This window comes from Mytilus californianus, unplaced genomic scaffold (assembly GCF_021869535.1).
Source record: "Mytilus californianus isolate M0D057914Y unplaced genomic scaffold, xbMytCali1.0.p SCAF_1, whole genome shotgun sequence".
NCBI classification, from domain to species: Eukaryota; Metazoa; Mollusca; class Bivalvia; order Mytilida; family Mytilidae; genus Mytilus; species Mytilus californianus.
Window position 1 is genome coordinate 128,466,439 of NW_026262581.1, and position 25,692 is coordinate 128,492,130.

The following is a 25,692-nucleotide window of genomic DNA, read 5'->3' on the forward strand; positions in this document are numbered from 1 at the left end:
TTCTATTTATCATTCTTTATTTTTTCAGATTCTAAATTTAAGCATGAAATCACACCCAAGATATCTGCAGAGAAAGTTGACCTTCAGAAGTATGATGTAATAGGTGGATCACCAATGAATATTATGTTGAAACTTCATGGTAAGAAACTTACAGCGGAATTGTTAACATGATATAATAGATTAGGTCAAATTAGAAATCTGAAAGAGAGAAACTGTATCATCAATCTCAATCCCTAAATATCATTTAAAAAAAACAATAAATAACAAGAATATGTGCCCATAGAATATAATGCCCTGCTCTTACTTTCACATTTCCATGTTGGGGCCTCCGTGGCCGAAGTATTCGAACTACTGTATCACTATCCTGTCAACACTGAGGTTGTGAGTTGGAATCCTGACTTGGAAGGTTCACTCGACTCCAATCTTAATTGACTAGGATTGTCAGTTTTCCTCCTGAAGGTTGGTGGTTCTCTCAGGGCACTCCAGCTTCCTTCACCAATAAAAACTGACAGCCAAGAAATAGCACAATAGTGCTGAAAGTGACGTTTAATACCAATCAATCAATCAATCAACCATTTCCATGTTTAGAGAACTGTGAAATTTTGATCTAAACTCCTTTTTTTTTTTAAAGTTCACATCATAATGAACAAGTTTCAAGTTGTAACCACAAATTCATGCTGAACTACTTAAAACCAAATATAATATCTGATATTGGATGGATAAAAGGATCCAGACATTTTTAACATAACTATGGTAGGTAGGTAGGGCAAAAAATTAATCAATATGCATGTAGTGTTTGACACTGGATGTCAGCTATCAATGAACTAATCTCTGTAACTACAACTTGTGTGGAAAACTGTTCATAAAATTACTGAAATTTACATATTTTCAAGTGAAATGGTTGGTTACATACTTGTCAAGTCTATTGTCAGAAAATCGACATCTTCAACATCTTCTTAGAACACACCAACGAGAACCAACATTTACAGTCATAATTTATGGATTGTCCAATAAAATTCCCTCATTTTGTTGAAATTGGATAAAAAATTGATGTCAAAGGCAATCTTTAATTCTGAATGCCCAAATTTTGAAAAAGAAATTCATCTGATACAAGGTGAAATTTTAAAGGAAATAAGATTTGAAAAACCTCAAAAAACCATCTTTATTTAATATTGATTACAAGACAAAAGTGGTAGCATCATTTCCATTTGGTTCCCATGGAAATGCTATGAAAAATCACATGTTATTGTTGGGATTGATATAAGGAAGCTTCCTTTTGATTTTTAAATTTCTGTGTATCTGTTCCAGAGTTACAGGACTTTAATTGTCAGATATAATTAAATTTTTCACATGTTGTACTATAACATGTGTTTGTTTGGATTGATTTACTGACAATTGTACATTATTGTTAGAATTGGTGAACATAATAAAATTGAGAATGGAAATGGGGAATGTGTCAAAGAGACAACAGCCCGACCAAAGAGCAGACAACAGCCGAAGGCCACCAATAGGTCTTCAACGCAGCGAGAAAATCCAGCACCCGGAGATATAACACACCATTTGATTTTAAAAAAATCTGATATGTCTTTTCAGAGTTATAAGACCTTGACAGTCAGATAAATTTAGGGCGTTTTTAAATGTCATGCTTGGATCACATTACTACAAACTTTACACTGTTGTTGGGATTGGTTGGGATTGGAAAAATGTTCTGCTTTGTCTTTCCAGAGTTTTAACAGTCATAATTGATACAATACTTATATGCCTATAGATATCCTCATGCATGTTTTTCTACAGAGCCATTTTATTTTCTTCTGATTAGATACCTTTTAATTATCCCATTTTATTTTTGCAACAATTTCAATATGCACATAAAGGGGGTATCATGCACATAATGTGCTCTTGGCACAGCTGTTTTTTGTTGTCAGACTACCACCAATTAATAATTAGATTGAAAATTGTTTGTCTGCAAGTTCAGGCTCAAATACCGTGGTATATGAAAATGAAAATAAGGAGGAAGTATAAGTTTTTAACTGGGTTTTTGGAAGAAAACATCTGGTTATTAAAAATGTCAAGTGTAGGGGGAGCTGTCGACAGTTTGCCTGTAATAACTTATGAAACATTTAACCAATGCTTTCCAATTTCTCAAGGACCGCAACACATGAATGGAAAAAGTGAAAATCATCAATATCAATCTTGACCTCCATATTTCCATTAGTAATAACACATTAAAATTTGGAAAATGGCACTTTATTTTGTTTTTGTGCAATAATTGATTTATGAACAGTTCAACCAATGCTTTTCAAATTTGATATGTTGTTACTGACAACAACGAAGGTCAAGTTTGATATTAATCATTTTCACTTTTGCACTTCAGGAGTTATGGTCCTTGATAGATTGGAAAAAAAGTCATATCCATGCAATAACTTATAAACAGTTCAACTAATGCTTTTCAAATTTAAATATGTTGTAACTGATGACAAAATGGAGGTTAATTTTGATATTGACGAAATTCACTTAACGGTTCAGGAGTGGTTCTTGATAGATTGGAAAATATCACTTTATGATTGGACAGACACAAAGAGATTCTGTCAAGTCAACAAGCCTTAAAGCCCTATACATTGGAATATGTCAATTCATTCGTTCTAGCTGCCCTTTTAAATTCAACAATAGTTACCTTCAAATACAGGAAACCTGGTTTGCTGTCAATTTTACAGCTCATTTCTTGTCTAAAACTTTTCTTGTTGACCTTTAGTCTTAAATTAATCCTAGGGCAAATATGTTTGATATGGTTTATCCCCGATTGTCCCACTTTTTAAAAGTTTAGTTCTGATTGTTCCACATCAAAAGTTCTAATTGTCCAACATTATTTTAATGGTGTTTTAAAAATGTTCTTACATAAACTATGTGTAATTGTTTGTTTTACAATATAAAATTAGAATTATTTATTTCATGAGCATACTAGTAGTTGTTATCAAATTTATAAATGTAAATACACATGTGCAGTCATTCCCAAGTCACCGTACATTGTGCAAAGTCTAGTAAAAATTGGTTTGGTCCAGTTAAATGATATGCATTACTGGACCAAATTACCTGTAAAACTTTTAATTTTGTCCAAATCATATGTGTAAATGTCCTGTAAAAAAAGAGTCTGGTCCAGTTAAGGAGAACGGTTTACTGGAGCAAATGTCCAGTTGAGTTCTCAAAGCCTTGGGAACCACTGTAAATATGAAATGTTAAATAAATCATCAGTAAAACTGCACTTTTGATCTAATAAAAAAACATTTTGAAGTTATAAAAGATATCTACAATGTTAGGATTATTTTTAAAACAAATACCATTAACTTAGTTTTCAATTTCAATATTTTTTTTAATATTTTCAAGTTTTCTTTTCTTCTTTCTATTTTCATAAGCACCCAAGGGTTTATTTGAAAGAAAAAACCATTTAAATACACAATGCAAAATATAAGATATTTGATCAAACATAAAGTGGTAATATAACTTACAAGTAATAATTAACACAAGCAGGAATTTTTAAGTATCAAATGCAAACCTCTGTATAAAACGTTAATAGTGAGAAGTTTTTATAGTGTGTCATATAAGTATGCACAGAAAGAAAATTAAACTGTTAACACATGAGAATAAATATAAGTATAAGATATTTTGTTAACTATAATTAGTACATGTATTTACTAAATTTAAATAATAAGAAGGTGAGGTCTCAAACCAAACGAATTAATATTTTACTTAAAGTTGCCAAACTGAACATGCAAATAAATTGATGGTTGGGAAAAGTTCACAAGGTATCTTAAAAACAAAATTTATTTCTCATACAAATGAGTTTTGATATTTTATTTTTAATCTTATGAATTCATTAATATTTTCTCTAGAGAATTGTAGTTTGGAAAGACTAAAATAGCATTTAGTGGAGAAATTATTATAATTTTGTCTCTATTAGGAAGAGCGTTATGTTTTATTTCTTTTGTTTTACGAATAATTCATCTCAATATCAGCTCAAACTCGTCAATTCGAATTAAGTGACCAAAATGTTGTAACATGTGAGCTGCGTTGGATAGAAATCGACTGTATACAAATGAATATCAATACATCTGTTAACTTATTTCGGGTTGTAAAGTCTCTATGCAAAGTCTGCAACTGTTTAAAAATTGAGTTAATATAAGAACCCTACAAAACAGACCAAATTTATCTTTTGTTTCTATTTGAATGTTCCAAAATCAATCAAAGTCTTATACATGTACATGTATACATGCACTTGCATAAGGTTGATTTCTAATCGATGCAGCTCACGTGAAATTATTATCTTTATGTATTTCTCTAAACACATTTTTTTTAAGATATCTTTGATACTTCTGAATTTTTAGTTACATATTGTTTCATTTATAACTTATGTTATTGGAGTCTATTTGACCTTCTATGAAGTTAAAGTCTGCAGCTAGAATCTATCTTTTTATGTATTATATTGTTTCTAATTTGAATAATAGTTAAACAAAATATCACAAAACAAAATAAAATATGTAAATACCAACTTATTATGTTTATTTCAAAATTTATAAGGCATAAATTAATGACGTGTAATTATCTGCTATACACTTACACAAATATGTTAATATCAATACAAGTGGGGACACAAATGCATAGTGGCAGTTGGGCAAAGGTTGATACAGATGCATAGAAGGCTAGACTGCAAATGTGATTTGACAAAATCAGTTCATGTTTAGTTAAAGAAATGGTATCCTAGTTATGAAACAGACAGGCAATTTGTAGTATTTTATTTATAACTAAAGAACTTTTGTGAGCAGGACTGACGAACTGGTCAAACACATTATAACTTTGGTGCATGGGTTATAATAATTGACAAAGGGTATTAGACAACAGGCAAAGCCTTTATATACACCCTACATAGACAGGTAATTGTAAGATACCTAATCAGTCTTTTATAGAGGTGGAAGTAAAAAGAAAAATCTTGAATGTATAGATATTGATGGCACAGTATTGTAATATGAATGTGTGAATGCCTGCCCGTCATCCCCGGATGGTGAAAATTTCTTCAAATAAAAATGTGATAGCGTCTTAAGAAAAGGTAGTCTGCCTAGATCCCCAAGGCCAGGTTGACAAATTTCTAAATGGTAAAAAGTTATTTTGAAAATTTTTGTCGAGCCTGCGACTTTTATCGCAGAAAGCTCGACATAGGCACAGTGATCCGGTGTCCAATTTCCTTGACCTCATTTTCATGGTTCAGTGACTACTTGAAAAAAAAGTTAACATTTTTTGTAATGTTAAATTCTCTCTTATTATAAGTAGTAGGATAACTATATTTGGTATGTGCGTACCTTGCAACGTCCTCATGCCCGTCAGACAGTTTTCACTTGACCTCGACCTCATTTCATGGATCAGTGAACAAGGTTAAGTTTTGGTGGTCAAGTCCATATCTCAGATACTATAAGCAATAGGTCTAGTATATTCGGTGTATGGAAGGACTGTAAGGTGTACATGTCCAACTGGCAGGTGTCATCTGACCTTGACCTCATTTTCATGGTTCAGTGGTTATAGTTAAGTTTTTGTGTTTTGGTCTGTTTTTCTTATACTGTATGCAATAGGTCTACTATATTTGGTGTATGGAATGATTGTAAGGTGTACATATCTAGCTGGCAGGTGTCATCTGACCTTGACCTCGTTTTCATGGTTCAGTGGTCAAAGTTAAGTTTTTAAGTTTTGGTCTTTTTTTCTAATACTATATGCAATAGGTCAACTATATTTGGTGTATGGAAATATTTTATGATCTATATGTCAGTCACGCAGGTTTTATATGACCTTGACCTCATTTTCACGGTTCATTGCTCAGTGTGAAGTTTTTGTGTTTTGGTCTGTTTTTCTTGAACTATAAGCAATAGGTCAACTATATTTGTTATATGGAAGAATTGTTAACTGTACATGTCTGCCTGGCATGGTTCATCTGACCTTGACCTCATTTTCATGGTTCATTGGTCAATGTTTAGTTTTCTTGGTTAATGTTAAGTTTATGTGACAGTTGTAATAAAGCTTTATATTTAGGACTATCAACATAATATCAATGATTAGTAAAGAAGGCGAGACATTTCAGCGTGTGCACTCTTGTTTCTAATATTAAAAAAACATAAAGATTTCATTCAACATTTCATTCTGAAGAAATTTAATTTGATTTGTCGGTTTGGCCTTGTGAGTTCCTTAAGTACATCTTTTCTGGTAACATTTAGAAAATCTTGTAGGGTTGAAATGTATTGATGGCTCAGATAGTTAGTTATTAGCTTTACAAAAATTTGTAAGGGGTTCCATGGAACCCTAGGTCTTGCCTGCGATACCTGCTGTCAGTGTAAAAGTGTAATGTTGACTTGAAAAGTGAGTCAATTCATCAGTAAAATACAGAATTTAAAAAAAAAATCAAATCTGTCTTTAGATGCTATTTCTTGGTCTTGAAGATTAGCTTCTGTCCAAGTTTCATAACAATTCATGAAGATATACAAATTTATCATGTCAAAACAATTTAATCCCAGACTGTCTGTAAATGTTAACTGTAACAAGCATTCTGTGAGTATTGCATGGCAATACATAGTCCCCTACCAGTTAAAAATTCATTGTACTGGAACAAAATGCTAACTTGATCTATAACTTATCTTGGTGTAAATTTTATAACAAATATCAAGTCAATATCTTCAAGCATGACAAAAAAAGTGTGGAAAAATGATTTTTTGAGTGAATTTTCTAAGCCCAAGGACCATAACTCTGCACAAAATAATCAGACCGGAACAAAATTCGAACTTGATCTGTAACTTGTCATGACAAAACTATATACCAATTATCAAATCAATATCTTCAAGCATGACGAAAAAGGTGTGGAAAACTGATTATTTTAGTGAATTTTTTTAAGTCCAAGGACCATAACTCTGCACAAAAACATCGGACCAGAACAAAATTTGAACTTGATCTGTAACTTGTCATGATAAAACTATAAACCAATTGTCAAATCAATATCTTCAAGCACGAAGGAAAAAAGTGTGGAAAACTGATTTGCCAGACTGACGGATGGACAGACAGACAGACGGACGGACAGAATGCAAACCTAAAGTCCCCTTCGACTTCGTCGTCGGTAGGGGACTAAAAAACAAAGTCCATCTATCAGGAAAATACTAAAAAGGAAAAAAATATTTTGAAGACATTATTTCTTAATCATCTTAAAAGCTTCTGCCAAATTTTCATAAAACTCTATGAAGGTTTGACAAAGCAATTGATGTGTAACAAACTTTAACCCAAGACTGTATCTACTTGTTAACTTTAAAAAAGTCCATTAATGAGTAAAATACGGAAAAATGAAAATAGATATTTTCAAATTTTGCTCTGGATACTGTATTTTGGTCATAAATAAGCTTCTATCCAAATTTCATAAAATTCCATGTAGGTTTTACAAAGTTATTGCTGTCTAAAAAAATTTAACCACAGACTGAACCTAAATGTTGACGCTGCTGCCTCCGCGGACGACAGAATGTAGGATCGCTATGTCTAGCTTTTGCATAATAAATTTCGTATGCTCAACAAAAATGTGGTTTGTAAATAAGTATGAAATGAAAAATCAATTGAAACAGTTTAATTGGATAATTTATATTGTTATCTGTAAATCATTAACAAAAATAGGGTTTTTTCAAAGTAATAAGAAATTATGTGGAACAAAATGAATGAATTATTTGATTGAAATTATTCAAACTTTTAAAGTAGAAATAATATTGATAGATGAACAAAAGGAAATGATATTTATTTTTTCCAAAAGAATCAGTGCAGGTATATATATATATATAAATAGTAGGTCTATTGGGAGACAATATAGAAATTTACTACAATATTGATTACATAATCAAATATGAAAGACTTTAAAGGTCTTTGATTTTTTAATGGTTATAATTTGCCATGTTTGATTTAGTTGTGTTCCTAGTAATTTATTAAATTTGTTAAATAAATGAATGGATTTCATCATAATATTAGTAACATTATAAGCATTTATTATTTAATGTGTTTGTTAATGTATAATTCAAGTTGAAAAGCATTTGTATAAAAATAAGTTAAATTTCTGATACGTACATATTCTTGTCTTTTATTTATAGCCAATATTTGTATAGTGCCTGATTTGTTACTGTAAAAAACAATATTTTGAGAAAATACAGTACTTAATCGATCTAAACAATTTGGTAAGAATGCAAGTGGCTCAGGGCTTCCAAAAAATATTTGAGAGCCAGCTGGACATTTTTTGTCTTATCCCGATTTCAATCCCTTAAGACTTAGTAACAAAAGGCAAGTATTTTAATCAGTTGGGCTTCAGATAAACAATGATTGACACAAAAACGATTTTAAACTTTTGATATAAATTGGATGTTCTGACGTAAATTTAGTGGCTTTAATTTTGGGGTGTTGTAGTTGGACTTAATTTTTTTTTTAGGGGAAGTGTTATTGTTCAACGCTGATATGATTATTAAAAAAAAATATATATTATGAGTGTGTTTGAAAAATAGTGGGAAAGTTAACTCCTTTAATTTTCAGAAACTTAATGTATTGTTTAATTATTTATAAACGTAGTCTAGACTTACCTTCTATATAAAGTTTTACAATTAACTTCCAACTACTGAACTGTTACACCTACCAAGAAACAAAAAAGTAACATCAAATAGCGTATTATTATAAGATGGATTGCACTATATAATTACATTTTGTTAAAATTGGGGTAAAAATTTTGTAAATAGTCCACGTATGCGGACAATATGTAATCATCGGATGTCAATGGAATATTGTATACCAAAAGAAGAAGACGTGTTATGTTGAGTACCCGATTGTTTACAAATAATAATGTCACGTGATTAGTCAATGACGTCAGATTCTATAGTGTTCATCGTCCGCCATCTTTTTATACTTTATGTTCTTACAGACATGCATAAAGCCATTTATCTTGCATAATCTTAAACAGAAATTATGACATGCAAAATATATGTGCACGATTACACATTTAATACCAAGATATTGCATATACAGTTAATTCAGAAATTATGGTCATCAGATAAATCAGATTAACACCTGTGACTCAAATTGACTGTCCATTATTGGCATTAACATTGTTTATATGATCTATAAAATGGGATTAAATTGACTTCAAGAAGGTCTATAGAACCTAAATACAATACAAATCAATCATAAATAATGCTTACCGAAATTTATAAAAACTAAAACGTTATATTCTCTATTAAAGTCATGATGATCATTGAAATGTCAAAGATTATTTTTTCAATTTTGGCGAGAGAGATTCTTACACACTATTGCTTTTCATAACAAAATTTGTATAGAATTTCATTAAACTATATCTCAGCGTTAATAAATATGCATATGCAGACGCATGACATACGTTTATGACATATCTTTCGTATATATCTTTGTAAAAGAATAGTATATTACATTAACAGTATACTTCACTCAGAATTACATTTGAGCGCAGGAAAATTTCTGTTTGTGAGGCGGCTGAATCTTTGGGGTTGAAGTTCAACCAATCAGCGGAATTTTTGTGTTACATAACAAGATTTGTATCGAATTTCATTAAAACTATATTTCAGCGTAAATAAATATAAACATGCAAAAGCATGACATACGTTTTGTATATATCTTTGTAAAAGATAAAGCTATTACTTATTAAATCCGCCTCTGCTTAAACACTTTAACAGTATACTTTACCTAGAACTACATTTAGGTGGATGAAATATTTTTGTGAGAGGCGGCTGAATCTTTGGGATCGTTACAGTAGTTCAACCAATCAGCAGAATTTTTTAATTTTCGACATATCTATTTTTAATGCAGTTTGGAAAGAATAGAAAATTTTATTTTAAGTCGGGTTTACATGAAACATTACAAACATAAGCTCTGTAGAGCTTTTTGCCGACATGAATAACAATAACAACACATACAATATTAAGACATATAAAACATGCACAAAAGCAGAGACATATATATGTATATATATGTCTCTGTACAAAGTAAGACAGCTATATTGCATAAGCAAACTGTTCATATATAATAGCATAGCACAAACTAGCAAAGCACTAAACTAGATTATAAACGCATGCATATATATTTGAACCGAAATTATAGAAAAATGGAATGCTGTAGAAAGATATAAGACAGTGAATGATAAACTCTTTTAGCAAAAGATGGATTGAATTGGGGTTCTGTGTATTCACATTATTTGTATAACTCTCCTTACTCTTGGAAATTATGGAGGGATTTTGCGACCCAAATGGTTCACCACAATTAATATTTTTATATATTATAAGTTTAATAACAATTCTAGATTCTTCAACATTTTAACTTCTTGATTGTCCCACATATTTTTTTAACTTTTTTACCTGTGATTTTAAACAGTGGGACAATCTTGAAGACACAGTTGAATTAGTGGCACAAAGTTCCTATTAAAATCTAATTGAAATCACATTATCATGTTTTTCTCTGCTATTACTGGAAAATTGTAACTAAACTTTGTTATGGAGGGTTGTCCACAACTGATTCTTATTTGGTATTAATGATCAAAGAAAATCAGTGCAACAAAAGGCACTCTTTTGTTCTGATTTGTCATATTTTCAAAAAATCTTATCCCTGAATCAACATGGCAAAATATTTTAAAACTTTTAAATAGGTGTTTAATGAAAAAAAGTCACCCAAGGCTTATGCTAGAATTTATATTCTCTTGTTAAAATGAAAATCTTTCAAGAGCATTAGTCAATATTAAATATAGATACCTTGTGACTGAGTAAACCAGGTTCCTTGAAGCCAGTATGTCAAATTTATAATATAAACATTTTGATGCTAAAAACCTATCCTTTTAGAATAGAATATAGTGAAAATAAATCTAGACAGCTACCCAGTATGATTAGAAATGTCTCTGTCACTTTGGCAATGATAAACGTGTAATATATTTTAATTTCAGGGATTATGATGATTAGTGCCTGGATATTATGTGCCAGTATTGGCGTTGTTGTAGCAAGATATTATAAACCAGTCTGGTTAGAGGAAAAGTTACTTGGGGAAAAGGTTTGGTTCACGGTAAGATAGAAACGTACCAATAGAATAAATATGCCAACTCATCATCTTATAATGAATGTATAACATAGAACATTCCATCAATATTATCATAGATAGAAATCACATGTGAGGTGATTTTAATTTTGCATTGTAATGATTTAAATTTACATATATTTCTCGGTTTGCATTTTAAATCATTTTGCAGCCTGTTAATTATCAAAATGTAACAGTTAAGGCAATTACTCACAGTAATCTCCGTAATAGGTAGTTTTAAGATATAAGTCAATGATCAGCTAGATAGAGGTAATAATTAAAATGAATATCAGTCTCATTATTCCTGAAATTTATCAAGGCTGTGATTTAATCATGGTATAATGTGCAGCTTCTTGAATCTTGTATTTTAATATTTTGTTTCCATTTCTTTGGAACATGAAGTTATTTCTTAATGTCAGTCTTAGGTATTGGGGTGAATGTTGAGGTTCAGGGCCAGGAATTATTAATAAATGTTCAGTGACCATCAGAGAAACAGCTTGGGGCATTTAAACATTTTTTTGTGAGGCATACCATCTGCCTGTGTGGTTTTTAAAATTAAAATGGGAGTTTTGTAGTGAATAACATAGCAATTAACATGAATTGAACTAGAATTTCACCATACTGATCTGTAATTGTGTATGTCCTGCTAGTCAATTCACCATACAGACCTGTAATGGTGTATGTCAATTCACCATACAGACCTGTAATGGTGTATATCCTGCTAGTCAATTCACCATACAGACCTGTAATGGTGTATGTCCTGATAGTCAATTCACCATACAGACCTGTAATTGTGTATATCCTGATAGTCAATTCACCATACAGACCTGTAATTGTGTATGTCCTGCTAGTCAGCTCACCATACAGACCTGTAATTGTGTATGTCCTGATAGTCAATTCACCATACAGACCTGTAATGGTGTATGTCAATTCACCATACAGACCTGTAATGGTGTATATCCTGCTAGTCAATTCACCATACAGACCTGTAATGGTGTATGTCCTGCTAGTCAATTCACCATACAGACCTGTAATAGTGTATGTCCTGCTAGTCAGTTCACCATACAGACATGTAATGGTGTATGTCCTGCTAGTCAATTCACCATACAGACCTGTGATTGTGTATATCCTGTTAGTCAATTCACCATACAGACCTGTAATTGTGTATGTCCTGCTAGTCAATTCACCATACAGACCTGTGATTGTGTATATCCTGTTAGTCAATTCACCATACAGACCTGTTATTGTGTATGTCCTGCTAGTCAATTCACCATACAGACCTGTAATTGTGTATATCCTGTTAGTCAATTCACCATACAGACCTATAATTGTGTATATCCTGTTAGTCAATTCACCATACAGACCTTTAATTGTGTATATCCTGTTAGTCAATTCACCATACAGACCTTTAATTGTGTATATCCTGCTATTCATTTTATCTAATGTTATATTGTTTTCAGTTACACAGGGGTGTAATGGTTTTAGCTGTATTATTCTGTATTGCTGGATTTACCATCATTTTTGTGGATAGAGGAACATTCCAGGAGGTATTCATTCATTTATTTTTAAGAAAACTATCTATGAATAAAGTTGTTATATGTGCTGTAGAAAAATTTGCTGCATGAATCATAAATCATAAATATGCAGGCCAGTAATAATTACAATGTAATAGTAAAAAAAAAGTCAAATTTTTTCATATAAAGTATGATGATGATTTAAATTTTTATGGCCCCGCAACAAAGTTGCCTTCACATATTGAGCTGATTTTTAGTATGTGAGTTAACTATAATGAGTTACAGATCAAGTCTACATTTGATTCCACTCTGCTGATTTTTGCTGAAATTACAGGCTTTGGACTTTGAAAATTTCATGAAAATAGCAGTTATACAGACTTTTTTTCTTAACACCCTCACATATTGAGCTGATTTTTAGTATGATAAGAAACAGATTGAGTTTACGTCTGGTTCCACTCCACTGATTTGTGCCGAAATATCAGGTTTTGGACTTTAAAAATTAAATGAAGAAAATAACAGTTGTACAGACTTTCATTCTCAAATTTCCACTCCTGAAAATGGTTTCAAGTTTTTTTTTACGAGCTGGGTCATTCGTGTTGTTCCGACACATCTAGTTTTTATTTTTTTTAATTCATATACAAACATTTTGATCCAAAATATAGCTAGAAGCTGCATCTTTAGCAACTTATGTATGGATAATATCTATTTTCAGATAGAGTCTGATTCAGATTTCAAGAAAGCTCATCCATTCATTGGTATTATAGTCATGTGTTTGGCAGTGATTCAGGTATATCATTAGAGTAAAGCTACATTTATATACCAGTAATATAAACATATGCATTTTTTTTTATGTAAATTGTACCTTAAACTAAATACAAAACATAATAGTTTAAAAAAAAATCAGTTAACCTGTTTCAGAAATTATATCAGTAGCTCAGAAGCAGTAAATAGTCTTATGCTTATGCAGTAAAAAAGAAGAACACAATATAATATTAGAGAAAATCCTACTGAACTTGCATAAAAATTAGTTTACAAATTTACATAAACAGATTATCATATTTACATATTACATAATAACCTAAATATTGTTATTTCTGTTTTTCAGCCTGTGATGGCGGTTTTTCGACCACACCCAGGAGATAACAACAGATTTATATTTAATTGGGCTCATTGGGGAGTAGGCATTGTCTCACATTTTCTGGGAGGTAATACATATTCTAATACAATCTTTATGTAACAATTTTTCAGTGGCTAAATATTACCGTCAAATACACAATTGACATGTCTGGAGCTGCCATATTAAATTGATGGAATCCACAAATGTTTGATAATATAACATAACATAATCGAAAGTATAACTTCACCTACCTTAAAAACACTGTTTTAATGAGATATTATCCAAATTGGAATGACATTAAGTTTTGCCATGACATTTATGCTCCAAAATCATTCATGAAGTTTTGCAAATTTTATTTTATCTTAAATTTTTACATTTTTACAAGCTCTAATGTATGATTTCTTTTTGTAATTCATTAGAATGGGAATAACAGTACTATTGTCTTCTCTACAGGTCTCCAGTCAAACTGCATTTGTAACCATCAAATTGCTAATTGACAGAGGCAGCTCTTGAACTACAGAACTGTTATTCCCATTCTAATGCATTACAAAAAGAACTGTTATTCCTTAATTTACATATATCGAAAATCATTGGGCAGTTGTTATTGTCTTACATCTGTTTGCAGGTTACACATATTTACATATTTCTGAAGTCATTGGTTGTGACTTGTGAGAGTTTATGTTCAACATAAAAAACTTATCTTGTTTTTAGCTCACATGACCTGATCCAAAGGGTCAAGTGAGCTATTCTCATCACTTGGTATTATTGTCTGTGGTTTCTTCATTGTCCGTTAACTATTACAAAAATATTCTCCGTTGAAACTACTGGGTCAATTGGGCCCAAACTTAGTCACAGTCATCATTGGGTATGTAGTTTTAAAAATGTGTCTGATGATCCTGCCTTCCGACCAGCATGGGAGACATGGCTAAAAATAGAATATGGGGGGCAAAGAAAGAAAGAAATAATCATATGAGGGAAATTCTGATAGTGGCAGAAGTGTTGACAATGTTTAGATCAATCTGCTGTCCATTTACATCAAAACTGTCAGATTATTCCTTATAGGAGTTTTTGCCCTTAAATGAAGATTTTTTTACCAACTTTTTAGTATATTTGCTTATTATCTTGAAAACTATAATAGATAGAGAAAAACTTTTAATTACAACAATGGTCAGCAGGACAAGATCTTCAAACTTATTTATATCGCTGATATCGTCAGTGTAATCTTTATAGGAGTTTTTGCCCCTAAATGACAATTTTTACCAATTTTTGCATTTTAGACCAAAAAATATAGAAGATAAAGAAAACCTGTATACATGAAAAATGATCAACATAACAAGATCTACAAATTTGGCAAGAAGCCGAAATTGTAATTTGACTACTTGTAGAAATTATTGCCCTTTAATGATGATTTTTACCCATTTTTTCATATCACGCAAGGACTATAATAGATAAACTGTAAATAGCAAAAGTTATGATCAAGACAAGATGTACAAATTAGTCAACACTGAAAAAATTATAATTTGACTCCTTTTACAATTTACTGACCTTAAATGACGATTTTTACCCTTTTTTATCAGTTTGGCAAAATTTTTAGAAGATAAAGAGAAACTGTTAACAGCAAATATGATCAGCTAGACTTGATCTACAAATAGGTCAACAAAGCCAAAGCTCAAAGTCTATGTCTTGTAAAAGTTATTGCCCTTGATTGACTATTTTTAACCCTTTTTATTTTGGGCAAAAATTCTAGTAAATAGAGAAAATGAAAACAGAAATATCATCAGCTAAACCAGATCAACAAAAAAGAGATTTTAGTCACAAATTATATTCTTGTCTTGAATATTGGAGAGTGGCCATTGTTGAAAGTGAACATAGATCCAGGAGACCAACACAAGCTCTTTAGAGTCTTTTGTTTCTAAGTTTTAAAGCTAAAATTGTGGCACACAGAATGAAAAAACTTTATTATTGTAACTTCATGCTTTATTTGATATTTTTTTCAGTACTGAACATTTTAATTGGAGTATTATTAGATGCAATGCAGATGCCGATATGGGTGGTATATGTTGTGGTAGCTTATGCTGTTTACCAATTTGTCATAGAATTTTTCCTGGAAATTTATGACTGTATGTCAAGAAAAAAAAGTAAGTATAAGTTGTTTTAGATTTTCTATGCTCAAAATGTAAATGCTTTGGAATATGAATACACAAAAAGTTTTACTTTAGATGAACATTAAGTTTTCAGTTGACTATATTTTTGGTGTATTTCATGTGATAACTTTATGTTAATTGCTCTGAATATATCAGTTATAAACTATGAATGACCGTAATAGAAGTTGAGGTTTAACTGTAAAATCTTGTTTTATCTTGTTCTTAAAAAACGACACTAATGTGGTATTAACCTATTGACCTTGTAGAAATCTAGATAAATTCCTTTGATTGATTGGAATGAGTGACAAAAACTGTTTACCCTAGTCATATAAATTTTCTGCAATTACTATCTCACAGCCAATTGATAAAACATTAAACTTCTATTGTAATCCTTTCAGGTGCCTCTGAAGCATATGAGATGCGAGAAAATGACAGTCTTGCAAAACAAGATACAAAGCAAGATTCTGTAAGTTTATAACATTTTCCTTCAGTTATATGAAACTGGATCACCAGGATAAGAAATCATTGAATTTTATAAGCATTTCACTATTTCTGTTTCTCAGGTCCATGTTTTCTTTTTCAAGTACGTTTAACCTGGGGAAAAAAGACAATGAATGAAAGGAGAATTATATTATGCATGATATGTGCTAAGATTACTCTGAATTTACTCTAATCTGTCTCAATACGTAATATACACTGGGAGTAGAATTCATCATTCTCAGTTAATGGTTTAAAGGCTATCAGAAAACATTATCTATACAGGGATAGATGTCCCATGCACCATTAAGTAAGTAAGACATTATTCACTTAAACATATTGGCTGACTATATCTTTTTCTTAAATGATAGTTTAAATTAAGGATGTCAACGAGTACTCGAGTACTCGAGGATCGCTCAGTAGTACCGAGTATCGAATACCAAAATGATACTCGAATAATCGTTTTTTTTTTTTTTTGGTTAGAATGTTGTTGCCTTCTTAAAGAACTTTTTTTTTATTAAGAGCGCCTCCCGGGAAATTAAATATCAATCAAAATAATAATACGCTTCGAATGTTTGCGTTTAATTGTCATTTAAAATTCCCTCATGCGCTATGAACAAGAGCACCTTTCCAAGGCCTGCACCTTTAGCTAATCATGTCCTAGTCATTCTACCAAGGTGACCTCTGTACCGCCAGAGCAAATATTTTCATCAGCAGGACTGTTAGTTAAGTAAACAAGGTGGAAAAATTGAATTGTCCCAGAAAAAGTTGACAAGATAATATTTCTAAATAAGAACAAATTCGTTGCCCCCTGTGTCGACCCTCAGAGAATGGGTAAAGTCCTAATCATCACCGCTTTGTTGATCATAAATATGTTTCTTTACGATTCCCAAATACTGTTGTTTTAGTAATCAATTTTCTATAGATATTTATTAATAAATTGATTAGATTATTGCCTGTTTACATAATTAGTACATGTAGTAAATGAGCTATTAATTATGGTATAAAATTCCTGGGACTAATAGTCCAAGGTATTAATGTTGAAGGTTTTATGTCCATAAGACAACTCCCCACAATCCGTAAATTGGGTTTAATTTTGTGTTTCCATATTGTATATGTTTTTCCGAGCGAGTACTCAAGTATCGCTCGGTAAATCCAAAGAGTACTCGATTAGTAAATCTTCACCGAGTTGACATCCCTAGTTTGAATGTTAACTTGGAAGCTTTTTCATTTTATAGATTTGGAACCATGATTGCGGTTATCAGATGTTTATAATTGTGTTGTACAACACAAGTCTGTGTCCACACTTTTAGTGTTGTACCAAATAACTGTAATTAAAAATTGTTTTTTTAACTTTTTCAGCAGTACAATGTCAAGAAGATTATACTTGGAATCCACATTACCATAATCTGTCTGTTTACCATAGCCCTGGTCATACTGGTTTCTATGGATCTCTCTATGTATATCTAATGGTCCGTATAAACAGTAGAAGAAAATGTAGATTATAGATATACTTTTATCATTAGGAGTATTTTACCTATGTTTGAACTCACTACATGTTAAGTTGCAATTATACAAAAAAAAAATTCTTTTAGAAATGTTCTCAAGTACTCATACTTATACATTATATTTTCATAGTCTTTAAATGAACTGCTACTGGGAAAAACAAAATTGTGGTAAATATTTATTTTTTTACAATTGTTTTCTTTAGAGTTTTTACTCACCATTGCAAAGCCTGTGTGTGCTGACATTGTTTTGAACTGGTATCAATCAATGAGTTTCAGAATGATGTGGATAAGTTCCCTTGATTATAAGCTAAACAAGTTTTTGTCAAAACTTTATTTTATTTCAAAAGTTTAAACCTAAGTTGAAGAAAAATGTTTTTAGAGTTCCATCATCTAGATAAATAATATCATGGTGTACAAAATGTAAATTTGATAATTCAATAGTTGATGTTTCAAATAGATACACTTTAAGTATAAATTTTCTGAATGAAATTATATACAATAGACTACATTCCAGCTATCATTTATGCTCACCAAACTCCTGCAAGGCACCAAGCCGACCATGTAAGGGCTTTCTATCCAATCAAGGTTGTTAAACACTCCCATAGTACCAGTTATCATCATCTGATGTTATACAGTGTAAGTAACTTAAATTACATCTTGTGGAATCAAGCACTTTACAAGAATGTATTAGTTTGTAATTTGACTGATAAGCACATGTTGTTTTTATGAGGTTTTTTTTATCTCTACATTTTTTAAGAGTTTGCATGTAGTTTTGATTATATTTAATATGTTTTTTAAATGTTGTTCTTTATAGAGACAACTTTGGGCATACATGAAAGTGTACATCCTGTAGCAAAACTTGTACAAAATACTGCTGGTTTTAAATTGTATGACCTTATATGAAATGCAGGCTTGGTTTCAGTTTAAGGTAATAGATAACCTATGTACTATTTTGAGAAAATACTACTGGTTTTAAATTGTATGACCTTATATGAAATGCAGGCTTGGTTTCAGTTTAAGGTAATAGATAACCTATGTACTATTTTGAGAAAATACTACTGGTTTTAAATTGTATGACCTTATATGAAATGCAGGCTTGGTTTCAGTTTAAGGTAATAGATAACCTATGTAATATTTTGAGCAAGGAAGAACTAGGGAAAGAAACAGTAAGATTTATGGTTGAAATATTCCATATATTTTTCCTTACTTAAAGGGACTATATATAAAAACTCAAGAAGATATTTTGTGTTGAAGATTTTATTTTTATAAAAGCTTAATATTGGTGAAAGGGAAATTAGATCTGTGTACGCCAAAGGTGCTGGTCACCAGTGTTTTGTTATATATATATGGGTTTTACATGTTATTTACTTTTTTATCCATACTTTTAATATTAATACAAAGTTATACAACAATATATTTTATATTATTTTTGGAAAAAATCCTTTTGAGTCCCTCTGTTAATGAAATAAGCATGCATATACATGAAGGGGGTTGTATAGAAAGTGCTGATTGATTTTATACATGTCTTACAGCTTTTTTAACATAATTATATTAAGTGTTACCCTTGTCTGTCCATATGTACGTACGTCCATACCTATGTACGTCCCAAAATTGGTTTCTGTTCTCTAACTTTAGTTTGCATCAACCAAATGTTATGAAACTTATACACAATGCTTATTACCATAAATCACAGATCAAGATCGAATTTGGGTGGCAACACTTTTACAGTTCTCTAGTTATGTCCCTTTCAAACGTTATATGCCAGCGGGGGCATCATCTGTGTCCCATGGACACATATCCATTTATTATTTAATAGTTTACTGTATTGTATCTGTAGAAATCTAAAATATATATTGATGTTCTAATTAAATTTTATAGTATATAAATATATTTTGTCCAGCACTGATGAAAGGATATAGATGTAGTGTTCATTCTTCTGTCCATGCCTTTATCTTTCTATATATAATATCACCTTAGGTTCTTAGATGAATTAAAAAAATTACCAAACAAAATAATATTTCAGACAACTTGTCACAAGTGGAAAAAGACATGAACTGATTTGGTCTTCAATTACACAATTTCACTTGTGTTTTTAAATTAATCTTTTTTCCATACTAATATAAAAGAATGTCAATAAATTTTCACATTTTTTTTCCCTTTTGGGGTGTAGTACTTGGTCTTAAAAGTGAATTTTAAAAGGTAAGTCTTTGGATTGAACCCACTACCTCTCGCACTCTAGGCCAGCAGACTTTCTCCAGACCACCAAGGCAGTTACTGCTTTACAAGTAACAAGATGTTTCACATAAAATGAAATCCTTTTGTTCAAACAATTTACCAGACTTATTGCTCTGTTTTTACTTTATCATATATAAATGAAATCTGATGTTTGTAGCCTCTAAGTAGTTTTGAAACAGAAAACTGTAAAACTCTTTTGAATGTTTTTATTTTTTATGCATAAGATGATGAATTCACATTTATTTTGTAACAGCAATTTATGTCGAAAGTTTGTATCCCAGATAACCACAAAAAACAGTCTTTTTTGTGTGTAGATTTTTTAAATTAAATGAATTAAAAATAAAAGTGTTACTGTGCATATTTCTGGGATAACTTTTTGTGGATACTGTTGGTAGATGAAACAATGTAACTAGGTACCGGTGATACATAAGTATGGTAGTTGATTATTATTGTGAAAATATGTATATTTTTGGCAAAAAAATACAGACCTTTTTTCTTAATTGTTGATGGATTCTCAGTTAAAGGTGAACTATACAGTTGTTTTATATTAAGGTTTTATCTATTTCTAAATTGTATTTTGGGAAATAAACTTTCTGTTTATTCAATTTATTTTAAGAAGTAGGATTATAGTGATTGCAACAACCAATGAAATATATGCATGGCCATATGATCCTTGTGGCTTGATAGTTCTTAATGATCCTAACCAATGAAATATATGCATGGCCATATGATCCTTGTGACTTGATAGTTCTTAATGATCCTAACCAATGAAATATATGATGAACATATGATCCTTGTGCCTTGATAGATCCTAATGATCCTAACCAATGAAATATATGCATGGCCATATGATCCTTGTGGCTTGATAGATCCTAATGATCCTAACCAATGAAATATATGCATGGTCATATGATCCTTGTGGCTTGATAGATCCTAATGATCCTAACTGCATTTTAGTAATTCAAGTCAGTTTATGACGTGATGAATGCCAAGTGATTGCAGTAACCCTAATTTACAAGGAGGACTTTTCTTTCACCTTTCTCCTCTCCGTGTTAATTCAATCTTGCTTTCTCATTGTATTGTATACACTTATACGCCATCACGAGTTGGTTGACCGTTATGGAATAAGCGTTTCACAGATGATATCGAATATGTTCCTTATGTCGTAACTACAATACCCTTCCCTTTTCACCTACTGAATTAGACTATTTACCGGATTTGTAATAACATAAGCAACATGACGGATGCCACATGTGGAGCAGGATCTGCTTACCCTTCCGGAGCACCTGAGATCACCCCCAATTTTTGGTGGGGTTCGTGTTGCTTAGTCTTTAGTTTTCTATGTTGTGTCATCTGTACTATTATTTGTCTGTTTGTCTTTTTATTTTTGGCCATGGCGTTGTCAGTTTGTTTTCGATCTGTGAGTTTGACTGTCCCTCTGGTATCTTTCGTCCCTCTTTTATATTCATTTGTATCTTAGTTCTTTGGGTTTTTTTTAATGTTTAATTGAAATGTGTCATTTTTTGTATGTTAATGTCCTAGTGATCCAACTCTTCATTGATAGACCATACTGACATATTTCAGTTATGTTGCCCCCTCTTTATATTGGAGTCAATCTTTAGTTAACCACAAGATGCCAGTAAGAAATCTAATACAAGCCCTGAGACAACAACAATGAAGACTATGAACTATTCATCTAGATTCAAATCACAAACCCTTTCCTCTGCACTAAAGTGGGCTTCCAAATTTCAATCATATTCTCCAATTATCCTTGAGAGACCACATAGACTACCTTAATGGCAATGATTGCTGTTGATAACAAAGGTATGAAGTTTACATCTTTATTAATCAAAATCAAATATCTATAATTTGGCACTTGGGAGTCAGATTCTCAGCTGTGGGAAATTAAGCTCCAGGCCCTGTCGACAACCTTGGTGAAAACCAAATGGCCATGGACAGGACACTCCGTCAACCGGAAGGATGTTCCTAAGAGATGATGAAGCGATGCATCATCTCGCAGCAGGAGGCTACGATAAGAGGGGGTTGAATTGATGGTGGAGAAAGAACTATATGAATTTAATTACTTGGGGACATGAGAAATTAGACCAGTGGTCAATTTCCCTTGAGCTGACAAAGAAAACCACTGGTTTGATAAGGCTGCTCCCACACGTCAGAACAGAAGTTGAAGGTGTTTGATGGGGATGGTGGGTGGGTAAATTTAAAGTTTCAGCATTAGCAATACAAAACTATGACCTTTGCTATCAACAGCTAAACATAAACTGATGGAGTTCCCCAGCAGCCTGGGGAAATATGAGAAAGGTAGAACTACAGCTTATCTCTTAACCAAATAAGGACAGCACACAAGTGCCTGAAGAAAAGGAACACCTCTACACATAGATAATCTCTTGAATAAACAATGCTTGTATACATTATAAGCTTTTAATAAACACAACATTTTTTCCATTGACTGGATGTTAAAAAAAAGTTTCATTGTAAGATTCTTTCAAGTACCAAGCTGTTATGATAGCTGATAGACACAGTAGTCACAGTAGTCAACTTTTTGATATTGGTATCATATTCCAGGTAATCAATACAGGCTCCTTGAAGTGTGAATTTTTCTTATTGACTGAGTTCAAAGAATTGCAAAGCTCATAGTATGGTGATGTAGGGCGTGAGTGGGTACTTATTTGGATAGTCAACTTCTACAGTTTTTCAACCCAGATCAAGAAAAATGTGCACACCAATTTAAGTTTTGCATCTGCTATATTGGTTTTGTTTTTAAAAGAGGCTTAAGATACCAAAGGGAGAATCAGAGCTTACAAGTCTAAGAGAGGCAGACAAAATCATGACAAAAATCGAAAAAAAGAACAACTCAAAATAACAAACAAGAGTCTACAAAAAACTGCATAAAAAACTAAAGACTGAGCACATGAACTCTACCAAAAACTAAAATCTCAGGTGCTTCGGAAGGGTAAGCAGATACTGCTCCACATTTGGCACCCATTGTGTTGCTCACAATTAAGCAAAAGAGAAAAGGATGATAGCTATGATAATTGGAACATAGAGTCCACAATAGTCAAACAACTTATGATGGTGCCCGTAAAACTTTCAAAGTGATGACTTAGACTATCTCTAGTGTCCCTTTCTTCAATGGCTTCCTTGTAAATATGAACCCTTTATCAAGAAAATCATGATAGAAAACGCATGCACTTGAATATTGTATCAAATAGACACATACAGGCATGGTTCATTAGTCAATGTTAAGTTTTCATGGTTATGTCTCGGTTTCTCAGATACTATAAGCAATAGGTCAACTATGTTTTGTGTATGGAATGATTGCATAATGTTCATGTTGTCTGATAGGGTTCATCTGACCTTGACCTTATTTTTATGGTTCATTAGTCCATGTTAAAGTTTCGTAATTGGGTCTGTTTCTCAAATACTATAAATAATAGGCTTATTATATTTGGGGTATGGTATGATTGTAAGGAGTACATGTCTTTCTGGCTGTGTTCATCTGACCTTGATCTTATTTACCTGGATCATTGATATAATGTAAAGTTTACGTGAAACCTGGGACTGTCAATATATTATGTCCCAGATGAAACTTGAAGTAAAAGCTTCATATAACAGACTTTCGTGATAAATTCAATTATGATAAGAAAAGCAGACATTTTAACGTGTGAATTCTTGTTTTCCATAGGAAAGCCAATTGTTTGTTGAAAAACCTGTGCTCCACAACAACATCTTGATGATGTTAGTTTCCGATAGATATTTTTGTTTGAAATCCGAGTGGGCATTTTTAATCAAAAGTAAGATTTATCCCTTTCTAAACCAGATATTTGTATCTACGTGTGTCATTCTTTTTTGTGAAATAACGGTTGTATGAATTATTTCTATCTATTCCGAATGAGTAACTCTAGTGTAAAGGATAGGGAAGTTAAACTATCGTATAGTATAACAAGAGGAAAGCGACTTAGATGGTACGTATTCTAACAAATCTTCAAAGATTTTTAGTATCTCGATTTGATTCACAATGCCCTTAGAGTATATGGTTCACAGTAACTTTAAAGCCCGGCTTTGCTTGCTTAAACAAATGTTACTAATTTGGATCGAGGCTTCGTGGAGCATTTGGCAGACCCAGCAATATAAAGTTGTTTGTAAGGACAATTTATATGCAATTATGGTATCCAGTACATTGAAATTGGCAATATCTTATTCCTTAATCAAACAGTTGTTTATGTATAAGTGTAACAGTAAATTTGGTCCGGTAGTAAAATTTGTCCGCCAGACTTTTTTTCCTAGTTAATCAAGTCCATGACCATTATTTTACTAGGAATTTAAGTCCCAGGACAAATTTTCCTAGGAAAATAAGTCCATAGCTAGTAAAATATGTCTGGCACTTATTTTCCTAGGAAAAATTGTCCCAAGACATGTTTTTCAGGTAATTTTTATTATATTTTAAAAATTATTGAAAATAAAAAAAACATTTTCTTAGTTAAGATTGGAAAGTTTCATTAATTTTTCCTATTAAAATAAAAGGACATTGCCGGACGTTATAACCTAGGCATGTTAATGACATGGACATGATGTCCTAAGAAAATTAGTCTGGGAACATAAATTTTATCAAAATATTAATACACAACTCTTAAACAATATTAAAACATAACATTTAAATTTAACTTTCAAAATAAAGGGAATGGACGTTTTCACCTAGGAATATTAATGACATGGACATGATTTCCTAGGAAAATTAGTCTGGGGACATGAATTTTATTAAAATATTAATGCACAACTCTTAAACAATATTAAAACATAAAAATTGAATTTCCATTGTTAACATGTAAATAATTTGTTTCATTAAAATTTTCCTTTTAAAATAAATGGCATGGACGTTTTTACCTAGGAATATTAATGACATGGACATGATTTCCTAGGAAAATTAGTCTGGGGACAAACATTATATTAAGAAAATTGATACACAACTCTTAAACAATATTAAAACATAACATTTATATTTACCTTTTAAAATAATATTAAAACTTAATATTTAAATTTCCAATATTGTTTAAATGTAAATGATTTGATTCATTAATATTTTTTCCTATAAAAAAAGGACATGGATGTTTTTACCTAGGAATATTGATGACATGGACTTGAATTCCTAGGAAAATTAGTCTGGGGACATAAATTACTAACATCGGACTAAAAATACTAGTAAATTCTGTAACCTTGGACTTTTTATACTAGTAATATGTGTCCGCCCGGACATATTTTACCAGGACAAATTTATCTCTTACATAAGAACAAGGATGTTCTGGGCTTTGTCTGCGGGGACAACAAAATACTTGTAATGGGTCTTTGAAGTTGAATGTAGCATGAGTGTTCTTGGACCGATTAAGGTTTTTAATTCTCATTTGTATCAACGACTTTAACAAGTAAGATAGAGTATCTATCTCTTTTTTCATATGTATCATACTGCCTGGCAAATTGAAAGATTGTTTCCCATTTTTTTAAATTTTATATTATCATATATTCAACTTGAATGGTCGTTATAGACCATACTC

The 25,692-nt window shown here is 31.5% G+C and overlaps 1 protein-coding gene across 2 annotated transcripts in view; it reads left to right on the top strand.

Moving 5' to 3' along the window:
• Window positions 1-20,734, top strand: part of LOC127734001 (putative ferric-chelate reductase 1) — a 47,548-nt gene extending 26,814 nt beyond the window's left edge. The window contains exons 7-15 of one of the 2 annotated variants that reach the window (XR_007997337.1): window positions 29-139; window positions 11,003-11,118; window positions 12,591-12,677; window positions 13,357-13,431; window positions 13,750-13,849; window positions 15,759-15,899; window positions 16,304-16,371; window positions 17,745-18,818; window positions 19,003-20,734. Coding sequence is in view for 1 of the 2 variants with exons in the window: in XM_052243541.1 (XP_052099501.1) it covers window positions 29-139; window positions 11,003-11,118; window positions 12,591-12,677; window positions 13,357-13,431; window positions 13,750-13,849; window positions 15,759-15,899; window positions 16,304-16,371; window positions 17,745-17,852 (806 nt within the window). In the remaining variant the exon portion in view is untranslated. Of the gene's footprint in view, window positions 1-28; window positions 140-11,002; window positions 11,119-12,590; window positions 12,678-13,356; window positions 13,432-13,749; window positions 13,850-15,758; window positions 15,900-16,303; window positions 16,372-17,744 lie in introns of both variants that reach the window. The other variant, XM_052243541.1, reaches the window with a different exon arrangement.
• The last annotated feature ends 4,958 nt before the right edge of the window (window positions 20,735-25,692 follow it).